This window comes from Lasioglossum baleicum, chromosome 7 (genome assembly GCF_051020765.1).
Source record: "Lasioglossum baleicum chromosome 7, iyLasBale1, whole genome shotgun sequence".
NCBI classification, from domain to species: domain Eukaryota; kingdom Metazoa; phylum Arthropoda; class Insecta; order Hymenoptera; family Halictidae; genus Lasioglossum; species Lasioglossum baleicum.
In genome coordinates, this window is record NC_134935.1 from 15,625,313 (window position 1) to 15,648,859 (window position 23,547).

The 23,547-nt window shown below is 39.8% G+C and overlaps 2 protein-coding genes across 7 annotated transcripts in view; both read left to right on the forward strand.

Annotated features, from left to right (window-relative positions):
* The window catches only part of LOC143210821 (uncharacterized), a 313,009-nt gene that overhangs the window by 79,631 nt on the left and 209,831 nt on the right, over positions 1-23,547 (forward strand). The window lies entirely within an intron of this gene.
* The window catches only part of LOC143210844 (uncharacterized), a 113,397-nt gene that overhangs the window by 53,514 nt on the left and 36,336 nt on the right, over positions 1-23,547 (forward strand). Inside the window, exons 1-2 of one of the 4 annotated variants that reach the window (XM_076428069.1) lie at positions 1-6,901; positions 8,300-9,125. The exon at positions 1-6,901 is cut by the window's left edge and continues 53,514 nt beyond it. In XM_076428069.1, coding sequence (XP_076284184.1) covers positions 6,449-6,790 — 342 coding nt within the window. In that variant the 5' untranslated portion in view covers positions 1-6,448 and the 3' untranslated portion in view covers positions 6,791-6,901; positions 8,300-9,125. Of the gene's footprint in view, positions 6,902-8,268; positions 9,126-23,547 lie in introns of all 4 variants that reach the window. The other 3 variants (XM_076428070.1, XM_076428068.1, XM_076428067.1) reach the window with 3 other exon arrangements.

Genomic DNA, 23,547 nt, shown 5'->3' on the forward strand with positions numbered 1-23,547 from the left:
TGAATGATCATTTTATTTTTCCAAAGCCTGAAACTGAAGACTTTCGAAGAACTGATGAATTGAAGAATCTTCAGTAAATTAGATAAAATTCTTCTTGAAAGCCAGTTTTTCTGGACTACAGAACAAGAAGGTACATTAACATGACCATTCACAATCCACCACACCTCCGGCAGCAATTAACACTTTCTACAAAGCTCCCAAACGATCCCCAGAGTTCCCCATCACCCCATTCTTCCCAGTATCTCTAGCAAATTGCTTCTTCGATCACCATCGCTCCAAGGACACCCCGAGACAACCCAACTTCCCGTGTTGCGGAAGCTAGACAGCCAAAGACTCTAAACTTCCTAGAATCTCTGCGAGTGATCCGGGCTCGATAGCGCAACTGGAACTTCAATTAAAGACGCCTAAACCCTTGGACGATGATCGATGCGGTGCACAGTGATTCGCAACCAAAATTTATCCGTTCACTCGCCAAAATATCTATTCTATCAACATTTGAAAGGCTCGTCAAACAAACTCTCAGTTTATCTTAGAAACCTTGTAAAAATTTGTACTCTGCAAAATTGTGGTTGATAAAAGTTGCACAAAGCAACTTTGCAATTTTCTACACGATGTGACCAATCACAATTTATAAAAATTTGTACTTTAAAATTGTAGTTGATAAAAGTTGTAAACAAGCAACCTTTCCAATTATCTCCGCGAGTCCAACAAATTGCAATTTGTGAAAATCTGTACTCTACAGAATTGTAGGTAATAATAGTTGTGAAAAGAAACCCTGCAATTTTACACCACTGCAAAAAAATTACAATTTATAAAGATTTGTTTTCTACAAAATGGTAAAAAGCAAACTTTAACATTTTCTCCACGCTCCCAACCAATTGCAATTTGTCCAAAAATTCTATCTACTTCACCTAATCCCTCTAACCTCTCCAAAAAATTAAATTTTGGTCCAACTATGATAAAAGTTACGGCTATTTTAAAAATTGTAAACAAGCAACCTTTCAAATTATCTCCGCGACTCCAACAAATTGCAATTTGTGAAAATCTGTACTCTAGAGAATTGTAGGTAATAATAATTGTGAAAAGAAACCCTGCAATTCTTCACCACTCCAAAAAAATTACAATTTATAAAGATTTGTTCTCTACAAAATTGTAAAAAGCAATCTTTAACATTTTCTCCACGCTTCCAACCAACCGCAATTTTTCCAAAAAATCTATCTACGTCACCTAATCCCTCTAACCTCTCCAAAAAATTAAATTTTGGTCCAACTATGATAAAAGTTACGGCTATTTTAAAAGTTGTAAACAAGCAACCTTTCAAATTATCTCCACAACTCCAACAAATTGCAATTTGTGAAAATTAGTACTCTTCAAAATTGTAGGTAATAATAGTTGTGAAAAGAAACCCTGCAATTCTTCACCACTCCAAAACAATTACAATTTATAAAGATTTGTTCTCTACAAAATTGTAAAAAGCAAACTTGAACATTTTCTCCACGCTCCCAACCAATCGCAATTTGTCTAATCCCTCTAACCTCTCCAAAAAATTAAATTTTGGTCCAACTATGATAAAAGTTACGGCTATTTTAAAAATTGTAAACAAGCAACCTTTCAAATTATCTCCACAACTCCAACAAATTGCAATTTGTGAAAATTAGTACTCTACAAAATTGTAGGTAATAATAGTTGTGAAAAGAAACCCTGCAATTTTACACCACTGCAAAAAAATTACAATTTATAAAGATTTGTTCTCTACAAAATTGTAAAAAGCAAACTTTAACATTTTCTCCACACTTCCAACCAACCGCAATTTTTCCAAAAAATCTATCTACGTCACCTAATCCCTCTAACCTCTCCAAAAAATTAAATTTTGGTCCAACCATGATAAAAGTTACGGCTATTTTAAAAGTTGTAAACAAGCAACCTTTCAAATTATCTCCACAACTCCAACAAATTGCAATTTGTGAAAATTAGTACTCTTCAAAATTGTAGGTAATAATAGTTGTAAAAAGAAATCCTGCAATTCTTCACCACTCCAAAACAATTACAATTTATAAAGATTTGTTCTCTACAAAATTGTAAAAAGCAAACTTGAACATTTTCTCCACGCTCCCAACCAATCGCAATTTGTCTAATCCCTCTAACCTCTCGAAAAAATTAAATTTTGGTCCAACCATGATAAAAGTTACGGCCATTTTAAAAGTGTTCCAATATTACTGTGGCGGACTGCATGACTGTTTCAATGCTTCTACTCTTCAGTAGATATTAAAGTGTTCACTTAGAAGATGAAATGTTCAGAAACGGAAAGAGTAAAGAAGAATGGACCGATGGTCAAGATCCAGAAAAACTTGCTGCGTTTGGTCGTTTGGTGCAGTTTGCAGCCCGCTGCATCAGCGCAGAGGATCGAACCCGTCGCATCTGGCAGGAGAGCAGGAGCAGGATCACGGTCCGGATTCAATTCGGCAGGATCAAATCGAACGGGCCGATAAGTCAGGGATCAATAATTGAATTGCGGCCGGTCGTGCATCAAAACACGCCAACAGCCTCGTTCCGCCGGTGCCGGGACCAGACGACAGACCCATAGCTCATGCACGGTGCAAGTACACTCGAGCCTCCATTAATATCGGCCCGTCTGACACGACCGATCCACGACCGTGTCTGTCCTGTGCTCCTTATCCTGGCTCTCTATCCCTCTAGCCGTCTCGATCTCTATCCGTCTGGATTGTATCTTGCTCTGTAAGACGCGGGCCTAACAGAGATTGTTTCATCTGCCAGCCATAGGACAAAAATCAGTGTTAAACCTTTGCAGACGAAGCTATTTCAACTTGAAAATTAAACATTTCTTTCGATCTAGACTAATTCCATTCTATATGATTCTTTTTGATTTTATGGAAGTGAAATTGATGGAATACTTCATACACTACTTAAATGTTTAGTAATTCATTGTATACCAACATATTTAATAATGTAAATAATATTTTTTTAACATCACTAACTAACCACTAAACAATATTTTTTAACACCACTCGAGTGCTAAAGGTTAATTTTAGTTTCAGACTGGTTTCAAATTTTTCACTTTTGAATTCTTGAAATTATGAAGTTTGTTTTGTGAGATACAATATTATAATAGTGATGACTCGGAGTTGCAGAAAATAAAAATTGTCTCCATTAATTGCACAAACATTTATTCCTTTTCTTAATGATTATAATCAGATGGAATTAATACAACAACATTTTTGACACTGGGTTTACGGAGCACTGACTATTATAGAGGAATCTCCATAAAAGTAACAAGGTCATCCAAATTTTTAGCCATTTTTGAAATAATATACCAAGGAAATTTGTTAATTAATTCTTCGTCGATTCATCTTCACAATTTCAGTAAACCCAACTATTAGATCATCCCATAAGTTCGTCCCGTAATTTTGTAACAATACCTTTAACTTTGTTTTAGATATTTTCAGAACATCTGACATCTCCTCAACTTTTTTATTTTATTATATTTTATTTTATTATTGATTAACTTTGTGATTTCTGTACAGGGTGTATAAAAAGTAATGACCATCCGTTCTAGGGGATCGGTGGACATTTGTAAGAGAAACTTGCCAGATCAAAATTGTTTAAAACAAAGAAAATTGTTGTTGAAGTTTATTTTTACATCAGTACCTTCTACTGATCGAGAAGGGAAAAAGTTTGAAAGGAGTATATACACAAAAGTCGGCAAAAACTTATGGGTTGACCTAATACAAACAATATAGATAATGCTATACAATATACAGTAAAATAAACAATGTAATAGCTTGGGTTGGCAAGAAAGTAACTTCAGTATTTTAATGTGAAATATAGAGCCCTGCTATTCAAGCAATGAACTTTAATGAATAGGATATTTTCCCTTCAGTTCGATGATCTTTTGAAAAGAATAAATAAGAAAATATTTTATCCGTTAAAGATCATCTCTTTAATAAAGAAAGTCGGTTTTATTTCACCTTAAAATACCGAAATTACTTCCCTGCCAACCCACACAATACAAGTAAAAATATTAAATTCATTAAATAAATTGCTCAAAATACGCAGTCCGCTGATCACAGTCTGCACTTCAACGTCTCCTCTTCTGCATCCTATTCCAAAAGAATCGATCCAAGCAGAGATCGTTTGGCCAGAGGGTCCGGGCTGTATGAGGATCGATAGAACGCTATCGAGGATGATTAAAGCTGCCTACCGGCGCTCAAAGGTGTCGTGAATCGTGCCGGACTGTTGCCATAAGCGAGCCATAGCTCTCCGCTAGAACAGCTCTGCACAGCTCTGCAGCACTCCGCAGACGCTTTTGTGTCGCGATAGCAGACCAAGGCGACCAGCATCGTTCCGAGAAACGATCGCCAACACCGTGACCACCATAACGGGATCACGGTTGCAAGAAGCTCGACCAGTTTCCTCTCATCGCGCGAGACTCCGCGACTCATGCCAGATGCTGCGGCTGCTGCTCCTCATGCTACCTGCATCCGGACGCGCTGAGAGATGTCGTGGGAAATCGCGCGCATCCCTCTGCGACCGATTCAATTCGCCTCGGCTGCGATCACTTTGATCGCCACGGGAATTATAACCAGATTTTCGTGCAAGCCTCGGTTTGTCCCGACCTTACCTCCGCCTAAACGATTCTTTATTTCTAACAATACCGGTGGCTTCTGTGTTGTGGAAATTCTGCTTGCTGGGGACTCTTCAAATTATTATTTTTTAAGTCGCAGCTGGATTTTCGTAGAAATGTGTCGGGGACTATTTAAATTGATTTTTAACTTTGCCAGTTCCTCAGATTTTTAGCACTGCGTTTACGATGAAAACGACGGGAACCAATATTTTTAGTTTATTATTATTGAGATTGTAAAGATGCGGCCAGAAAGAATTATTCAAGAAATTGATCTCTTTTTAAAATAAAATTTTCTTGTAATAAATTTGGGATAATAAAACAAGTCAATAATAATTTTATCTGACAGTAAGGTACTGTAGGTCGATTTTCTAATTTTTCTAATGCATTTCCATAATTTTGCGATTCCTACACACCTTTTTACGTTGTTCAGAAATATCCTGGAGGCAACGGTCACGATTTTTTCTCTCCCCAGCCGAATTGGTTCCAGACGAGAAACAGAATATAGCGGAACGAAGTCGCGGAATTTAAATTGGCGCAGCGGTTTCGGATAATCGAGTCGGAGGTGAAATTATTATGAAATTATTGGGGCTAGGGTGAGGAATTTTCCGAGGCATTTTCTTGCGTGGAAGTTTAATTAGTCGTCGGGAACTATGAACCCGGCTACGAGAGTTACAAAACCTAACGACGCTTCTCGTTCATCGGTCTCAAAAGTAATTCCAACTTGGCTTAAGGAGCGATCGGAAAGAAACCATGTATCCTGGAGAGACACCTTTAAACTTCCTACTCTCTGGCTTCATCGTGGTAGTGCTCTGTTAACTGGGAATTCAAGAATTATGCGAACAATTCGAACGCTATACGGGACTCAAACACCTTGAAACTGTTAAACGAGATACGTAATTCTAAAAGGTTTCTCTAACTCCATTAGAACTCGCAATCTCAATATATTCTCCTAACTTCGTCACGACTCTTAAGTTCAAAATTTGTTAATCGCGATTCTCAATTGAATATTTTACACAGCGTCAAGTCTCCTCGATTCCAAAATTGTTGTAACTGCAATACAATTTTTAATTTTGTGAATTTTCAATCTTTCATCCAAGCTATTGCTAATTGCAACACAACTATCAATCAAATTGTGATGATCTCGGCGCACAGGTTCGATCAAGATGAAACACAGCAATTCTGCAAATTAATTAGAAACTCTACGTTTCGATCCTGATTGACAACTATCAATTTTAGTCAAATTACTCCTTAAAATTATTTGAAACCACATCATATTTCTTCATTCAAATCATCAAACCAAACTTTCACCAAAAAATTCCTACTCAAACTACTTCAAACAGACTCCCAATACCCAATCCACCATCCTGATCATTCTACCTCGAACTCTCGTCGACAAAAATTCCCATTCAAACGATTTCAAACCATCATGACTCCCAATACAATCGACTGAAACAGTCTCAAATTCTTGGCCAAAGTCCCCAACCGATTGGTCCACAAAATTCTCCTTAAAACCACTTTAAAGCAACTGGCAATTCCCAATCAAACCGTTTCAAACGTATGTAGCCAACCATCGCAAACCGTTCGGCCATCGTCGAATAAAAATCGAAGATTTCCAGACAGCAGTCGCAGCCGCTCGTAGCCCAGTTCACCGATCAAAAGGCAATTACTAGAATTAAAAGACCGATCAAAGGGAGAAAAGAAAAGCGTGGGGTGGTAGCAAGGGGTGGGTAAAAGAGGGTGGGGGATGGAGTAAAAGAGAATTGGAGTAAAAGGGGGTGAAGGAAGATTGGGGGATGAAAAAGGGGGATGGAGGAAAAAGGGGGTGCAAAGGGTGGTGAACGGAGGAAAAGGGGGTTGGAATCGCGAAAGTTGCTCGGCTGTTCGTCCAGCACGCACCGATCGCGACGCGTCGTCTGGGCCTGTTCCGAAGTCTGGCTGGTCTGGGACGCTTGCGTCGCGACGCTTCCCTCGCGTACGCCGGCGTTGCTCCGGGCAACCGATGGGGATGAATCTACGCGACGCCCGGCGTCGAGTTTCCTCGTAGCGGGTGGGGCTGTTAGACTCAGTGCGCTCCACGACGCCGAACTGACCACGTACAACGCGACGTCGATCGACCCCTTCCTCCTGATCGAAGATTACGCTCGGTGATCATCCCCGCGCGATCCCCTAGATCGGCCGACCGTACCCTTAACCGGCGTCCTAACCCCCTGTGGATCACTGTGCAACGTTGATCTCGATCCTCGATCGAAGTAACACCAAGTGCGTCGACTGGAAACTCTTTCGTGTGAATCTTTTCGGATCTCGTGCCGGCGATCGAGATTTGATAATGGTCCTGAAGGATCCTGCACGAATGTAGAATTTGTGAATGATCTATAACAGATCTAAGTTCTGTTGTAATATTGTTTGGATTTTCTGGAATTGCAGGTTTTAAGTTTTTGGGGTTGTATAGTGATTTAGGGATTTAGATTGTGATTGCGTGAGAGGATCTAGGTAGGATTTAGGAGGGCATGTGGTGACGTAGAAGCAGTGTACGATTTATTCGAGATCCATAACTAATTATAATTATTGATACAGTTTGTAGCTTGGTTATGGGTTTGAGGGTTGTATAGTGATCCAGGAGGAACGTGATCGATATTTCTTCTTCCAAGACGGAGGATCGTCTAGGGAGGATTTAGAAACAGTGCATGATCTATCTAGTATCTATAATCAGCTGTAATTTCTGAAACAGTTGGTAGGATCTTGATGGAAACTTGTTCGTGGTGCTATAGAGATTTAGAACGGATACGATCCATTGGCAGGAGGATCCAAGAAAGTAGAGAATGTCTCGATCCCAGTGGCAGCGAGAAATTTGATCCCCCGGGGCAAGAAGCTTCTTTGAATCGTATTAGGAAGTGATCGGTCTCTCTTTCTCTCTCTCGCGTCGCTAAAAAGATTAATCGACAGCCGGTGTCGTGGGGGGGGGGGTGAGAGTGCAGGTGTTACGGAACACCGGAGGGGTTGTCGAGCCTAATTGAAAAGAGCGTGGCACGGGGTGAGAGAAGCTCGTCGGACGTTCTTTTTTCCTCGGCGGCGTCAAACAGGCTCGAGTTCGCGGGCCGGCCAGGGTCGCCGCGAAATTGAGCCCGTAATTTTCGAGGGTGAAAGTTAATCTCTTAAAGAGGTGTCACGGTGGAAATTAAATAGGTGATCCAGCGGTAATTAACCCCGGCGGTCGACTGTCTGGACGGTAAATGCGAAATCGAATTGGGAACTTTTGTGCATCGAATAGAATCGTGTTCTTCGTCAAACTTTATCACTTTAATAATAAAGGGGAAGATCTGGAAAAATTAATCATCTGCGATCTGGATCGTTGTCGGCAGGGAAAGATCGAGATCGATCGAAGTCGAGGGCTCCATTCGTCACTATTAATTAACTAATTGTCGTAGATGTTCATCTGATAAGAGATCGAGGGAGTTGAATATTGTTGAATTAGTAACCCAGAAAACAGATCTAGGATTTCGATAATTAGCTACAGGTGATCTAGATCAAAATCGTGTGCTGCTTTGATGAAAATTAGTTCATCGTCGTAGACAGTCATTTGATAAGGGATCGAGTGAATGATTTAGGCATTATTAAACTAATAATAGAGCATCTAGGATCTGAAAAATTAACCACCAGTGATCTAGACCATCCTCAACGATATAGAACCGGCATCGATGAAAATTAAGTGCTCCGTTGACCAATATTAATTAATTAATCACTATCGACGACGTCCATTTAGTCAGCGCTCAAGTGAACAATTCAAATATTGTTAAATTAATAATCAACGAGCAGAATCTGAAAATTTAACTACTAGTGGTCCAGATTACCCACAGCAATATAAGATCGTGATCGATGAAAATCGAGTGCTCCATTAAACAATATTAATTAATATAATCTTCACTCATCGCCGACGTCAATGTGATCAACACATGAGTGAACAATTCAATTATTAAATAAATATCAAACCAGCGGGGTCCTGGATCTGAAAAATTAATCAGCAGTGATCTAGACCATCCTCAACGGTATAAGACCGGGATCGACGAAAATCAAGTGCTCCGTCGACCAATATTAATTAATTATTCATCGTCCATTAACATTCATTTGATCAGTAGCCGAGTGAACGATATAAACATTATTAAATTAATAATAAACGAAGAGCATCTAGGATCGCAAAAATTAACCGCCAGTGTTCCATTTAACAATATTGATTAATACCTTCACTCATCGATCTCCAGCCGTTCATCGATCTAACCGGAAGGATCAAACACCAGGACTAGTGACCAAGCCTTCGAGAAGAGGAACGAGTCCCGATCATTCGAGCGGCTCGGACCGAATGACTCGCGTCAGTTGGGGAAGTAGTATAATAATGTTGGTGCGCGAGCAGTGAAGTCCCGCGAGTGACGTTTCCTCCTCGGGTTTTTGTCCTCGGCAGCAGGATCAAGGACCTCGACACAGCTCGATCGTAAGTCAGCAAGCAGCAAGTCGTCGCGGAGTTTTTCGCGGCTCGGCGAGAAGATTTACGAATGCATCGGCGAGCTTGCATTAAATCTTCCGGAATCGACTGGGGCCGACGTGCCTCGCATTTTTTCCCCACCCTCTCCCCACCCCCTCTCCGCACGCGAACCCCCTATAGCCGTTCATCCCCGGAACCGGCGCGCGTTACGTTCTCCTTTTTCTCAGATTCAGAAGCCCATTAAAAGTTCGCCGAGAGAGCATGCCGCGCGTACGTGAAACCCGCGGATTTGATTTATCCCAGTTTCCCAGCCGTGAGGATAATCAGACGCCCGACTGTTTTCAACCCGTCAAGCTGGAAAACAAGTTTGAAAAAAAAGGGGGGAGCCTCTATGTTGCGAATTAATTTCCACCCAGGAAAATTTATAATCTCCTGATAATTGCCCATGGGACTCGGCCGAGCGCCGGTAAATTACCGCAGAGTGGCGGACCCCGCTCTTTCCAGCTGCGGGGATATTCTTACGAGCTTGCAGAAAATTATTCTTTTGTGTTTTCTTGGGGAACAGCGTCGGGGGTGGGTACTCTCGTGAAATATTGTGCTTGGGCGGTTTTAATTGGGAAAGTTGTGCGGACCATGCGTGAGCGGCGAAAAGAACGTTTTAACATTAGTACTACCAACCCCTATACAAGGCTAATGTATAGCGTGTCCCTTTTTAATGCATGAATGCAATTTTCTCTGGATGTGTTCGTTATTTGAACAAGTATCTCGCACGAACCTTTTTCTGTATCGAGGAGGTATAATCCAGTGCCGCGATTTTGTTTGTACGCATCGAGATCACGTGATGGTTATCTATTTTCTTGTGCACTATCTCGGTATTCTGAATGAAAATTTATTAGCCTATTTGTGTCGAAGAATTATTATTAGTAATAATAATGCTAGTGAAAATATCGATACTCGATACATTATTCTTCCTAACTATACTTCTTATTGTAATAGTGTTAGTGATACACCCAGAGTTGTGCTGAATTACAATCGAATTACTCCAGGAATTACAATTACAAAGTAATTGAATTACATTGTAATTCATTTATATTGTAATTTATAATTCAGATCTTCATTCAATTAAATTACAATGTAATTCGTAATTGAAATCGGAGTACAATTATAAAATACATTGTAATTGAATTACGATGTAATTCGTAATTGCAATTGGGGTAGAATTATAAAATACTTTGTAATTAAATTGCATTAATTACGAATTATGATGTAATTAAATTAAAATTAAAAATTAAAGAATAATAAAGTAATAGGTAAGAAGAGGTTGAAACTTCGCACAGACAGCAAACAAGTATCTGAAAGAAAAACATAAAAATATATCGCACTTCTTCAAAGTCCTGGGCTATAATTTGGAGAGCTGTATTTTAATTATATTGTATTTCAATTACTCATCTGATTAAAATACTTAGCAATTGAATTAATTGAAAGGTTTGAATTGTGTAATTCAGTTACGACGTAATTGAATTACTATATAATTGAAATGCAATGTAATTCAATTGCGTAATTGAATTACAATGTAATTGAATTAGCACAACTCTGGTAATACAACAGCTTTATTTAAGCAATATCAGAAGGGGGTGGTAGAGGTGTTTAGTTAATTGCCTGTAGCAAGCTCAATTTTTATATTCTGCAGGTGAAAAAATTTGTAGACCATGCTGAGACATTAACAAAAGAGCACATTAAAGTCCCACATCACAACATTTCATACTTCCTCGGTAAAAAATTCTAGAAGCACAACTAATCCTGTTTCTTTTATGTCCTAAAAAATATTGACATAAAATACTAATATTATACAAGCCCCACAGGGCTCCAAAAATTCTATGTATTCGTACACCACTGTATGCGCCAGTTTAGCGCCGTTCAGCCCAAAGAAAAGCGCATAATGGAATTAAGTAGGACGTCGGGACATCGCATTCGCAGGCCGGAATTTCTCGCGGACAATCGGCAGCTCTAAATTCCGCGTCCAAGCAGAAGCGGTCTTTCCCGCGCCGGAATTTTTCCGGCCTCTGTAAGCTGCTAAACGAAAGACCGATTCAAACCGGTCGTTCGGGTAAATGGACTGATTTTCCGAAATCCGCTTAGCCGGGCGCGTGCGCCGTCCCGAAAACTAACGAAAGCTTGGGAAGAGAGAAGGCCTCGGTAATTACTTTCATTCCATCTCCGCTCGGCTTTTTAGAGCTCTATGGCCGGAGGCAGAAGTTTCGGGGGCCATAAATTAAATCTCCCGGTAACGATTCTCTCTGTTCTTCAGACAGCGTGGAACTTGCTCTATCTTGGCGCGCCTAACTCTTTTTTTCTGGCGAGTGTGTCAGTCATTTACTATAATACTTTACTGGGTAATTGTGAGCCAACACTAGCTACAGTGAGTGTAAAAAGTATTCGTACGCCTTTAAAATAGAATAACTTTTTTATAATTGTACCAAACGACCTGTTCTTTTATAATCAATTAGAAGCATTGGTTTACGAAATGATATGCAAAACAGATTTTCCAAATAATTATTAATTCACATGGTTACATGCAAAAATTAGGCCCATAAGGAAAATATTAAATGTTTTGTAGATCTAATAGGAGTTACACACATGCTTAACATTTCATCGCAAAATCCACATTAATTCAATCTTGTAACTTGTATAAGGCAACACAGACTAGTGTAGTACTTTTTCAAAAAAAATTTTATTGACATTCTTGTCCTGCATTCATTGATTATCATTGTTTTGAAGGCAGCCCCACATATTACAAGACATATATTCTCGAAGATTCAATATCAGGGGCTCTTTCGAAACTGCTGATCCTTTTCAATGAGGGCTTGAAAGAAGTTCTCTACTTTTCCTAAAAATGTATGTAATTGGAATCCGTGGACCGACAGATATTACGAGAATTCCGGATCTCGAAGAATTCGGCCGAGTCGACTGCGAACTAGTCGCGAACGTATTCGCAGAAACAGTTCGAGGAGTTTAATTAAAGGGGTTGCACGTGCGAGGGGTTCGATTATGTCCGCGATACACTGTTCTGTTCCTAGCCATGGGGTATTCGGGTTGAGAACATGGTGAAAATGTTTTTCTGTCGAAGTTGTAGTACGCAAAATTAAAGTGCGTTTGAAGTTGAATAAAATTGCGAAGAAAAGTCGAGAGACAATTTTTAACACCTTGTTGCAAAGGGGATACACCCCTGGGTAAGATCGCATTAAAATAAATGTGAGAAAAATATTCTTAGCTTCGCAGAATCGTTTGAAGTTGTATCATCGAAATATTAGATTTTGGAAGTTACCACAATTTGAACAATTTTTAACTTTGTGCATTTTTTCCACTCGAACCACAAAAGCTACAAAAATAATTTTTACGTATAATGATTCTGTATACTCTCCCAAATACGACGATATACATTTACATAATAGCACAAACATCTAAACTGGTTTATATAGTTTTTGAACAAAGCCATACACATTAAAATTTCTTTAAAAACAATGAAAGTCTGAAGAAAAATCTACCTCCACCGATAGAGCAGACATTTTTTGTACAAAAATTGTAAAAATTGTTTCTATTGCGGATTTTATTTCCAAATGACAAAATGAAATAGATTCGAAAGAGAGGAGGTGACAGCGGAACGGGTTAAAATTCGATTAAAAGGTCAAGTAACGAGTTAATTGGCTGGCGATTAAGCTCGCGTTAAAACTGGCCGCGCGGTGACCGTGTCCGGTGGAGGGGCTCGCCGAAACCGTCCCATTGTTTGTCCGTCGCCATTGTCTTCCACAGGATCGTTGTTCCTGTGACATCGATCCTGTCTAAGTTCAAGCGCTCCACTTTTTCGGCTTTTTAAGTGACGCGCGAAGCTTTTGTTCCGAATTGCGGACTTAAGTGCTCTTTGATAGGCAATCGCTCGAGAGCTTATTGAAATTCAACCGGTCTGTCTTCCGTTCTCCTTTTGTTAGGATATGGCGTGCTTTCTTTTTCAACTCTCGAGCTCTATGGAAATTTTGATCATCCACTTATACAGCTTTCGGAATTATGCAGCACTTGTATTTGTGCAGGGATTAATATTTATTTAGAAATTTGTAAGAATTGAAAATGATCGGTTTTAAATTCATTCATATTAGAATGAATTGTTAGTTTATAGATATAGTTTTTAGGTAATTTCAAATACTAGATACTGAGTTTTAACTACTTGAGAGGAAGAACTAAATTATTTTCTTTAAATTGCGTCATGAAAATACTGTGACAAAATGAACGAGAAATAATTCGAAACTAACAGGGCTTTTATTCAAATTTTTCCCTCAGGACTTTCGATCGGGATTTGTCGGATTTTCGATATAATTTTGGAACTTTTTTCAAATTCATAAGTTCCCTCTGGATGTTACTCTAATAATCGATTTCAGACCATCCCTCAAAATCCAACAATGTTAACTACCCATCAAGATTTTTCAACGTTCTGATGTACTCCGAATTTTCCTCGAAATCAAAATGAACTGATAACAAACTACGCATTTTAGGCTTTCATTTGAGCCATTAAAAGTTCATAAATTCCTTCTGGAAGCAACTTTATAATCATTAACCACCCCTCAAAGTCCAACCTTGTGGCTTCTAACTATCGACTGGGATTTACTAATTTTCCGACATGGTATTGAATTTTCCTGCAAACCTAAATAGACCTATCATAAAGTATAATCTTCTCGCTTTAATTTGAACCCTCAAAAGCTTATGAATTCCTTCTGGAAGTACCACAAAATCAATCTAAAGCTACCCCTCATCGTCCAACCACATTGCTTTCAGCAATCAATAGAAATTAGTAAATTTTTCGACACGGTATCTAATTGTTTTGCAATTGTAAGTGTACTTATCATGAAGTGCGAACTGCTCGCTTTGATTTAAGCTCTCAAAAGCTAATGAATTCCCTCTGGAACTAATATAAAATGAATGTTAAGCACCCCTTGTGGTCCCACCACGTTCCTTTCAGTCCCCTACCAGAATTAAAAAAATTTTTCCGCAATTTTCCTACAAACCCAAAGGCTCCAATTATAAATCTACAATCGACTCATGGAATCTCCGACACAGTAGCGTCACCGCAACGTCGAGAGTTCTACGCGTTCGTCACGGCAGGGAGCAACAACGTGCTCTCGCTGCTCGAACAGAGTGGTTCTTGAATAAACGCAGAGGGTTGTTGTTCGTTGCAAAGGCTGTATGATGAAATCGTAATTTCCATCCCCGCGTGGAACAGGCCGGCTAAACGCATCGCGCAAGCGGTGAAACATTCATGGCACGCCATCGGCCCGAAGAAGATTATTCCGTAGAACATCGCGCAATTTTATTCACCGAAAATTCCTCCTTTTTTCCCTCTGGACTCCAATCGACCGAAATTTTCATCTTTTTCCGGATACGTGACCCTTTCCGTTCCGTTCACCGAGGAAGTGGCGCGGGAATAATGACCATGGCGGAATTGAATGAAACACGCCAGGGAAAAATAGGCTTTGCGCCGGGCATTTTAATTAAACGCGAAATCGCCTTGCACAACGGCGATAATTTTTGTCGGGAAAGCAAAAGTCCGGAGCTTCTTTGCCCCGGAAATACTGCTTCGCGCCAGTCTGGAACGATTAAATAATCAACGGAGTTATTCACCCTTTTTTACCGGGCTCTGGAACATTACGCGATAAAATTGCCCGGAATAAACTTGCCAACTATACGACGCTGTTATTGTTGTTGGGCCGGAGGTTTAATTTGTTGATTTAGTTTGCGTGATGGAGCAGCATGAACTTTGCTCCCTGTCGGGAGTAATATCAAACAGCTCTTTTAATTGCGGTTATCTCCCGATGAATAATTTTCAGAATGAACGGAACCTTTTTTACATTCTTCCGATTCGTCTTTCAATTTATTATCAATTTAATATATTTAATTTCAATTATCTTAACATTGTGGAAGGATAAAGACATTCAAAGTGCAATAAAATTGAATTGGAAAATCGTGCATTCAGTTTTGAAGGATCATTTTAAAGGGGAGCCTCAAAAATTGTTTGTACCCTCATCAGATGTTTAAACTTCTCCCACTACCTGCGTCTACATCATTTTCATCACGTTTTCCAACGCCATAAAAATTTTTTCGGGAAAATGAAAATTAAGCTGAATAAAACTAGAAATTCTCCGCTTTAAGATCAGCCAAGCTACGTTATTTTCCGATTTTCTTCCACGAATTTCCGATTGGTTAAACATCCCCCAATCTGATCCAACATGGAGTGCTTCAATTTTGATCTCGAGCGGTTCCGTTCGCGAAGAAATGGTGAAATGGAGGGAGGTTTGCAATTTGAAAGGGTTTAGGGGACACAGTGTGCTAACAACAAGTAAGTCCACGACCCAGTTGCCTCTAGTTACACATCGATCGTGCAGCAGAGATTCTGAAGCGAAAGAATGGCGGCGGAGCCAGGGACCGCCGAAGGAAATAAGCGATTTTAGAAGCGAGGGGTTGGGCCTCGTCCCAAGTTGCTCTAATGCCAAAGTTTCGAGGATGAACGTCGACCATGAAGCCAGTATTTACATTCGCGGAAGGAAACCGGACGACAGTGGAGCAGTTCGAGTGGACCGGAAGCGGGAATACCTGACCCAGATTCCGGCGATTCAGAAAGACGATGAACTCCTCGCATGAAGAACTTGGTTGCCTACGATCGAAAGATTTTTCCTTATCGCGAGATTAGGGCACCAATCTCTCTTTTAACTGATCCAAAAATAGTTAAAACTGTGTTACATTTGTTACAGTGAACTTTGGAATCTATATTTGGCTCGTTCATTTTCATTTTTACAATACAAAAAATTACAACGAGACTCTTCCCATATTTTAGTGACTTGCTCCCGTATTTAGGATGTCCCAACCCCAGTATTTTTCTCAATATTTTACCAGCCGTGTTTCACATCCTCAGAGGGCGGTTTTTACCCTTCGAATTTTCTACGAATTGGATTTTTCTAAATATTCTACCAGACATATTTGACATCTTTAGAGAGTACTTTCCACTCTTCGAATTTTTCTGTGCTTTTTCGAATATTCTGCCAGTCATATTTCGCACCCTCACAGGGTAGTCTCCGAATTTTTTACAAACTGTGTTTTTTGGAAATTCTACCCAACGTACCTTCAGAAGGTAGTTTCCACCCTTCGAATTTTCTATGCAGCGTATTTTTAAATATTCGTGGGAAATATATTTTGCACCCTTAGAGGGCAGTCTTCGCATTTTTATGTGAATCGTATATTCTGAATATTCTGTTACAAATATCTTGCAAGCAAGAAGGGTAGTTTTCGCTCTCTGAATTTTGTATAAACTTTTGTATAAACTAATATGGCATTCTTAGAGGGTAGCTTCTACCCCTGAACACAAAAGCCAGCTGCCAAGAACAAACAAGTGTCAAATATTTTTCTTACCAGACATTTTTCTCTTCTTCCTATCAAAACAAGATTCTCCATTCTAATTATCCCATCATCCACAAAGCAGTTTATCCGTTCATCCTCTGAACTTGAATGAGTCTTCGCATTTTTATGTGAATCGTATATTCTGAATTTTCTATTACAAATATCTTGCAACCAAGCAGGGTAGTTTTCGCTCTCTGAATTTTGTATAAACTTTTGTATAAACTAATATGGCATTCTTAGAGGGTAGCTTCTACCCCTGAACACAAAAGCCAGCTGCCAAGAACAAACAAGTGTCAAATATTTTTCTTACCAGACAGTTTTCTCTTTTTTCTATCAAAGCAAGATTCTCCATTCTAATTATCCCACGATTTACAAAGCAGTTTATCCATTCATTCTCTGATGAACTTGAATGTGATCTACAGGCGAGTAGATGGCCAGATTACGAATCCTTGAATCGGCTTAACATCAACCGGCCGTGAACGTAGTCCTCGCTGTGTGTCCGCCGGAAATAAATTCATTAAGCCGACGCGTTGCGATCGCGCTACCGGCGTGATTTACGCGACAGCAATTTCGCAGTCACGCGATTGCTTTTGTTTCCCCCGTGATCTATGGTCGTCTGCGGGGTTAATTCGGTCCATATTTGCTCGATATTTTTGGCCGGAAGACGGGCAGGACGTCCGTGTTACGACGTGCGTGGGCGTTTTATACGAAACCTTGAATCTTCCACGTAACAAATCTCTCCGTTTCACATTGTTTCAAAAATTCCCAGCTTCAAAGTACAGTCCGCCATAGGAGCTTGTTAAACAAGAATTTAATATGTTCCACCGTTTGTTTCACAGCTTATCTCCATTAATATTAAATTTATTAAATAAACTCTCTACAAACTATGTTCTACAATTTTGAATAACGGCGTGTACTCACACTAATGTTCGGACACTCTTAAAAACACCATAACTTTTTTAATATTGCAATATACGACTTGAAATTTTTGGAGAAGTTAGAACAATTGGTTTGCTACACAAGGTGACAAAATTTTTTGAAAAAAAACCTGCAAGTTGTCGGAATTGCAGAGAAAATACTAAAAGTTCTATTTTCAAGTTTTTTAATTCTGAATTCTGAAGTCGAATGTTTTCACTGTTCCAAATCAGAAAAAATTCTACAGGTTAGGAATTTGTCCTGTCGATCACCGATTTACGTAATTCGTCGAAATGGGAGCATAAGCGTTTCATCTCGTCGGGAAACAGAAGGGTTAACGAAAAATTCATTGCTCGGGCGGCTCGCCAGTTTGCGCGGACCGGCTCGCGGAAATTACGGCTCCACGCACCCGTTAAAACCTCGTTTTCGGATACAATGCTTGGTCCACAACCCTCCGCGGTCCCCTTCACCCCCGTGCCTCCACATCCCAATTTTTCCTGTTCGAAAAGTATCGAGCGCTTTTCCCGAACTCTATCATTTCCAAACTGCTCTCTCAATACGAGACTTGGGAAAACTATTTTGGAAGTTTGATCGACGAGACGGTCGTTCCCGTGGGTTCCCGAAGAGCTTTCGAGGGTGAAATTTGTTTCACAGCGAACGGGCACGATCTCGAAGAGAGGGACTCGGAAAAGGGAAGACCGGGTCGAGTCCCTTCACGAGATTTTAATGGAATCGTTAATTCAATCGCCTCGGGAGAGCTTTGGTCAATATTTGCCGACGTCGGCCCGGTAACATCCCCCACACCCACGCATGCCACCACCGGTCCTCTCTCCCTCTCCCTTTCCCTTTCAACCCTTGATCCACGCAGTTTCCGCCCTGACGCGCGAGCAAACTACGGAGACTCCAACCCTCGTTTGCTTATTTTTCGGCCTGATTTCGGCCCGACTGGATGCTGCTTAGGGACCAGAACAGGGGAAAATAGTATATTTTAAATAGTTAATAATAAATATATAATCCTATTTATTTTAAAGTATGCGTACAACTTTGAAAATAAAATATTTTATTCGATGTAGTAACTTTTGAAAATAAAGTAATTTATTTGAGAGAGGCAGTCATTTTTGAAAATAGTATTTTATTTGAAGAATATATTGCGAATATTTGTATTTTGTATTTATTTTTAATTTTAATTTTAAATATTATTGCTTAACGAAAAGATAGACATAAACCGGATATGTTTATGCGGTTTCTCAGAGAATTATAACAATGCAAAAAGTAACATTTTATTTATTAAAATAGAATTTTTGTGAAAATAGAAATATTTTATTTTCTGGATCAAATGGTTGAAATAGAAATATTTTATATTCTGGTTCAAATTGTTGAAATAGAAATATGTTATTTTGTGTTGCAGATTGTTAAAATAGAAACATATTATTTTCGAAATTGTATATCTTATTTAAAATACTATTTTCTTTCAGCAAAATAAAATCTAAAATATTAAATAGTATTTGAAATATTTGTTTCGCCAAATAATGCCCACCTCTGTTAGGGACACATTGGGAATCATATTAATTTGCCGTTTGTTCCTGCTTTTTGTGAACATTCTAAATAGGTCACTGTTGGAATAGTAGAATAGTAAAATAATTACTACAAAATCAATGTATACATGTTGTTACGTGTGTTATCTTGAAATATATCGAAAATATAATATAAATAAAATCGGTTTGTTAATGGAAAGTAATGTGCCATAATTTTTGAAGAAAACAGTATTCATCCTTGTGACGAGTAGAATATTATGCAATCAAAAAATTTTGCGTCACTTTTCTTACATCAACCGCTTGCCCTACGATTTATTTTACGGTTTTAGCGATTAGAACTGCTTTGTAGTTCATATAATAATTTGCTAAGAAAGGAGAAACTTATTATATATTCTCCAACAAGTGTACATTAACAAAACCAAAGTACAATTTTATTTCGGTTTAAAGGAAATTAGTGGCATATTGTAGGTAGGGGAAGGGTTTAATGTTCACCAAATTGAGGGTGTAGTTCTTTCTAGGAAATTATGAATTACAAAACTGTTGTAATGCAAGAGGTTAATAGATTGTATGGCACACCTTCGATAGGATTCTGTGATAAATGAAAGGGTTGAAACACGCCTCAAAAACAACTTACGGCGCATGACCGAGTAAAAGGTCGCGATCAGCCCTCCGACATACTTTATTTACGTTGGCATAGCCGCGAGCTGTTTACCGCTGGTCCCAGTATCATCCAGGACTACAGGATCCGTTTTTCCCCAGGAAAAATCGCAGGCGGAGCACAGGAATAACCGTGTCGAAAGCTTGGCGAAAGAATTAATCTAATGCCACCGTCGCCGCCGCGAGGTCCGGTCCTCTTCAAATAAATCCCTTCAGGCGGAAGTTAGTTAAACGTCGCGCGCCGCGCCGGTGCTGCTTTGTGTCTGCCTTCATTTCGAGAGCGTGGATCCACACGCACCGGGGCGAGATGGAAGCACGAATGCTAGAAAGCTCTCGAAATTACGGCTAATCGCCAGCGAGTGCCCGTGAGAACATTCTTCATTTCCGCCGGGCGGAATCCCTCTCGAAATACCAGTCGCGAAATTCTCGGAATTCCGGAAATGCTGTTTTAGCTGCCACTGCGGAGAGGATCCGATAGTCTTTTGGAATTATGGCGTTTCTGTGCTGCTTGTGGAGAACCTTCAAAATTATGTCTGGCTGTCTTGTATTCTCGATGAGGACACGCCATTTGCAATCTTGAAGAGTTGAAATGCTGCTGTTCTATGCCGATTTTGCTTCCTTGTTTTCTTGCGACAGTTATGTACCTTTTACAACCATTTTGAATATGAAAAATTGTAAGGTATGTACATATAATCACTACAGGTGACATCTAGGGTTGGCAAGAAAGTAATTTCGGCATTTTAAGGTGAAATAAAACCTAATATTTTCATTCAAGCAATGAACTTCAATCAGTTTGTTCGATGATCTTTTGCCAAAAGATAAATGATGTCAAAAGATCATCGAACAAATTGGAAAATATTTTATTGATTGAAGTTATTAATTTAATAAAAATATTAGGTTTTATTTCACCTCAAAATACCGAAATTACTTTCTTGCCAACCCAATATGTAGATTTTATAGACAGGTGTGTAGCCCATTCAATCACGAATTTATTGAATTACAACATGTTGGTCTTCGAGGGTCACTCAAGGACATTCAAGGTCATTCGTTGCCGTTTGAAGCTTACCTTCGCCAAACCTTCTTGGAGTTGTACAGACTTGTACAGTACATTGAACATGAAAAATCGTGCTGTATATACAAGGTGTTCTATTTAAATCGACCGAGTCGAATATTTTTATCGGTCACACCCCTATACTCATTTTTGTTACAACTGCATAAACGTCGCAGTATACTAACAGCTAGACTGCGGATCTTCATGTAAAATAAAAATTGTCTGCATCGATTGCAAGAAATAGAAACTAACTCGAATGTTATTTCCTCCCTTAACGATTTTAATAGAGGAGAAATCATCTATTGACACCTTCAGTTTGTCAAATTTTCCAACATTTTTGAATTTCATCTACTCAATTTTGCTATAAATGCATAAAGATCCGCAGTCTACTAATAGCTATTAATAGTACTGCGTTTTACAAGTGTATCATTCAAAAGCCCGCACCTAAAAATTCATGAAAAACATCAGCTAAATAATAACACCGAGGGGTGGAAACAGGTACTCCGCGAGCATCCAGCACAATTTCCCCATACAACCGGAAACCAGCTCGATCTATGGGGGTTCGTCCAGCGGAACGCGATGCAAAAACGTCGAAGCGGAGGTGTCCAACGCGAGATTGATCGAGCGGCGTGTCCGGTAGGCACGATCGAGCATCCGCGATCGGTAAATCAAGTCCGGATAGTTGAGTGCGGCTAACGAAAATCAAAAGCATCGGCAGTCGCAGCATCGGAAACATAGAGGAACATCGGGAACATCGGTGCCGAGGTCCCCAGCGGTGATTCGGCCGAGCAATAGGCGTATTTCACCGCGCAACAAGCGATAATCGTGTTTCGCGTGCGTTCGGCTGCGCGAAACGCTCAATCTCGGCCCGCGGAAATTGCTGGTCCGCGAATCACCCGGCTGATTCGAACGTAATCGAGAGCCGATGGGAATTAACCGATTTCGTGCCGCGGAAGGGGAACGAGAGGGATGGGGAGGGAGGGTGCGGAATACGCGTTTTCCACGCAGACGTGGATAAGCCGCGTTTGATCGGGCTACCGTGAACGCGAATCACGCGTCTTCCGGCGGGCGCTGCTAATTACCGTGATTGATATTCGGTGCACGCGACCACGCCGCCGTTTAATCGAGCGAAATTAATCGCGCGATTTTTATCTGATCCGCGTGGAAGGTTCGCTAAAATCAGCGTGTAAGGACTGCGGGTAGAGACTCCGTTCTGAGGATTGATATAAGTTCTTTGAGTTGGGATCTTTGAGTGAGGACCTTTGAGTAAGGACCTTTCAGCGAGGATCTTTGAGTTAGGACCCTGAGTGATGACTTTTGAGCGAGGACCTTTGAGTTAGGGCCTTTGAGTGAGGGCCTTGGGATAAAATTTGAATGAGGACTTTTAAGTTAAGACTTTGACTTAACTTTAGGTTAAGATTTGACTGAGGATCTGTGAGATAGGACTTTGAGTAAGGTCCTTTGAGCGAGGATCTTTGTGTTAGTGTCTTGAGTGAAGACCTTTAAGTTAGGGCCTTGAGTGGGGGCCTTGGGATAAAACTTGAGTGAGGACCTTTGAGTTAAGACCTTAGGTTAAGATTTGACTGAGGACCTGTGAGATAGGACTTTGAGTAAGGTCCTTTGAGCGGGGATCTTTGAGTGAGGACCTTGAGATAAAACTTGAGTGAGGACGTTTGAGGTAGGATTTTGAGTGAGGACATTTGAGTTAGCACCTTGCGTTAGGTCTGGGCTAGGACCTGACTTAAGACTAGAGTGAGAACCTTTGAATTGGGGCTTTGAATTAGGAACTTTGGGTTAGGACTTTGAATAAAGACTTCGAATGGAGACCTTTGAGTAATAGCTCCGTTCTAAGAGCTGAAGAACGATTATTAAAAATAATGAACTAGAAGGGTACAAGTATTACCATTCATCTTTTTAAATAGACAAAATAAAGAACAACTTTGGAGAATCATTGCAAACAAACGTCTGCATTCTGTCGTCTTTTTGAACACAGGAGATCAGAGACGAGGTCAGGCACATATAATAATATATAAATGTGATAACACATATAGAATTTATGCGACACTTTCACGCTCTACGAGGGCAGAACACTATAGGAATTCCAGACTGGGTCATGTCCCGAGATTCACCGGTCGTAACGTCGGATATCAACGTCGCGATTCGCCAGCAATTAAAGTCCCGTGTCGCGTGCATGGTCCGCGAACAACTATGCCGACAATAACCGGCGACGCGCCGCGCGTAATCATTCCGACCCAGGAAAATTAAAACGAAGAAACGAAACAAAAAGAACGTCGTCGTCGTCGCCGGCTAGAGAAGCTTGAAAGAGTGCCGGAAAGCTGGAAAGAATTTTAATTAAACTCCGCGGCCCGGGCAAATAAACCATAAATTCGTAGCCGCAGCAGTCGGCGAGATCGCGGACGCGATTTGTAGAAAATGAGTGCGCGATTATGTGCGTCGCACGATACCCAACGTCGAAATGAATAGTTTGGGTGGAATGTTTGAACCTGTTCGTTCCATTTAGAGTAATCGAACTATCAATTCTGTGCTTTTGTACAATAACAAAAGTATATTTTATACTAAATGCACTCAAGATTAATTTTATGCAATTGTTTTCCATATTATATTACATATTACAGGTCTCTATATTATTAATAACTAGATCGCAGATATTTTTGCAAAATGAATTCATATATAAGAGTATCTTTGAATTTTTTAAATATTGTTTATTCAATATTTTGTATTTTGTACCGTCCATGAAAAATCTACCTTCAATTCATATTATAATAAATAATAAATGATTATAACTAATAAATAATAAATGTTGAAGTATTAATGC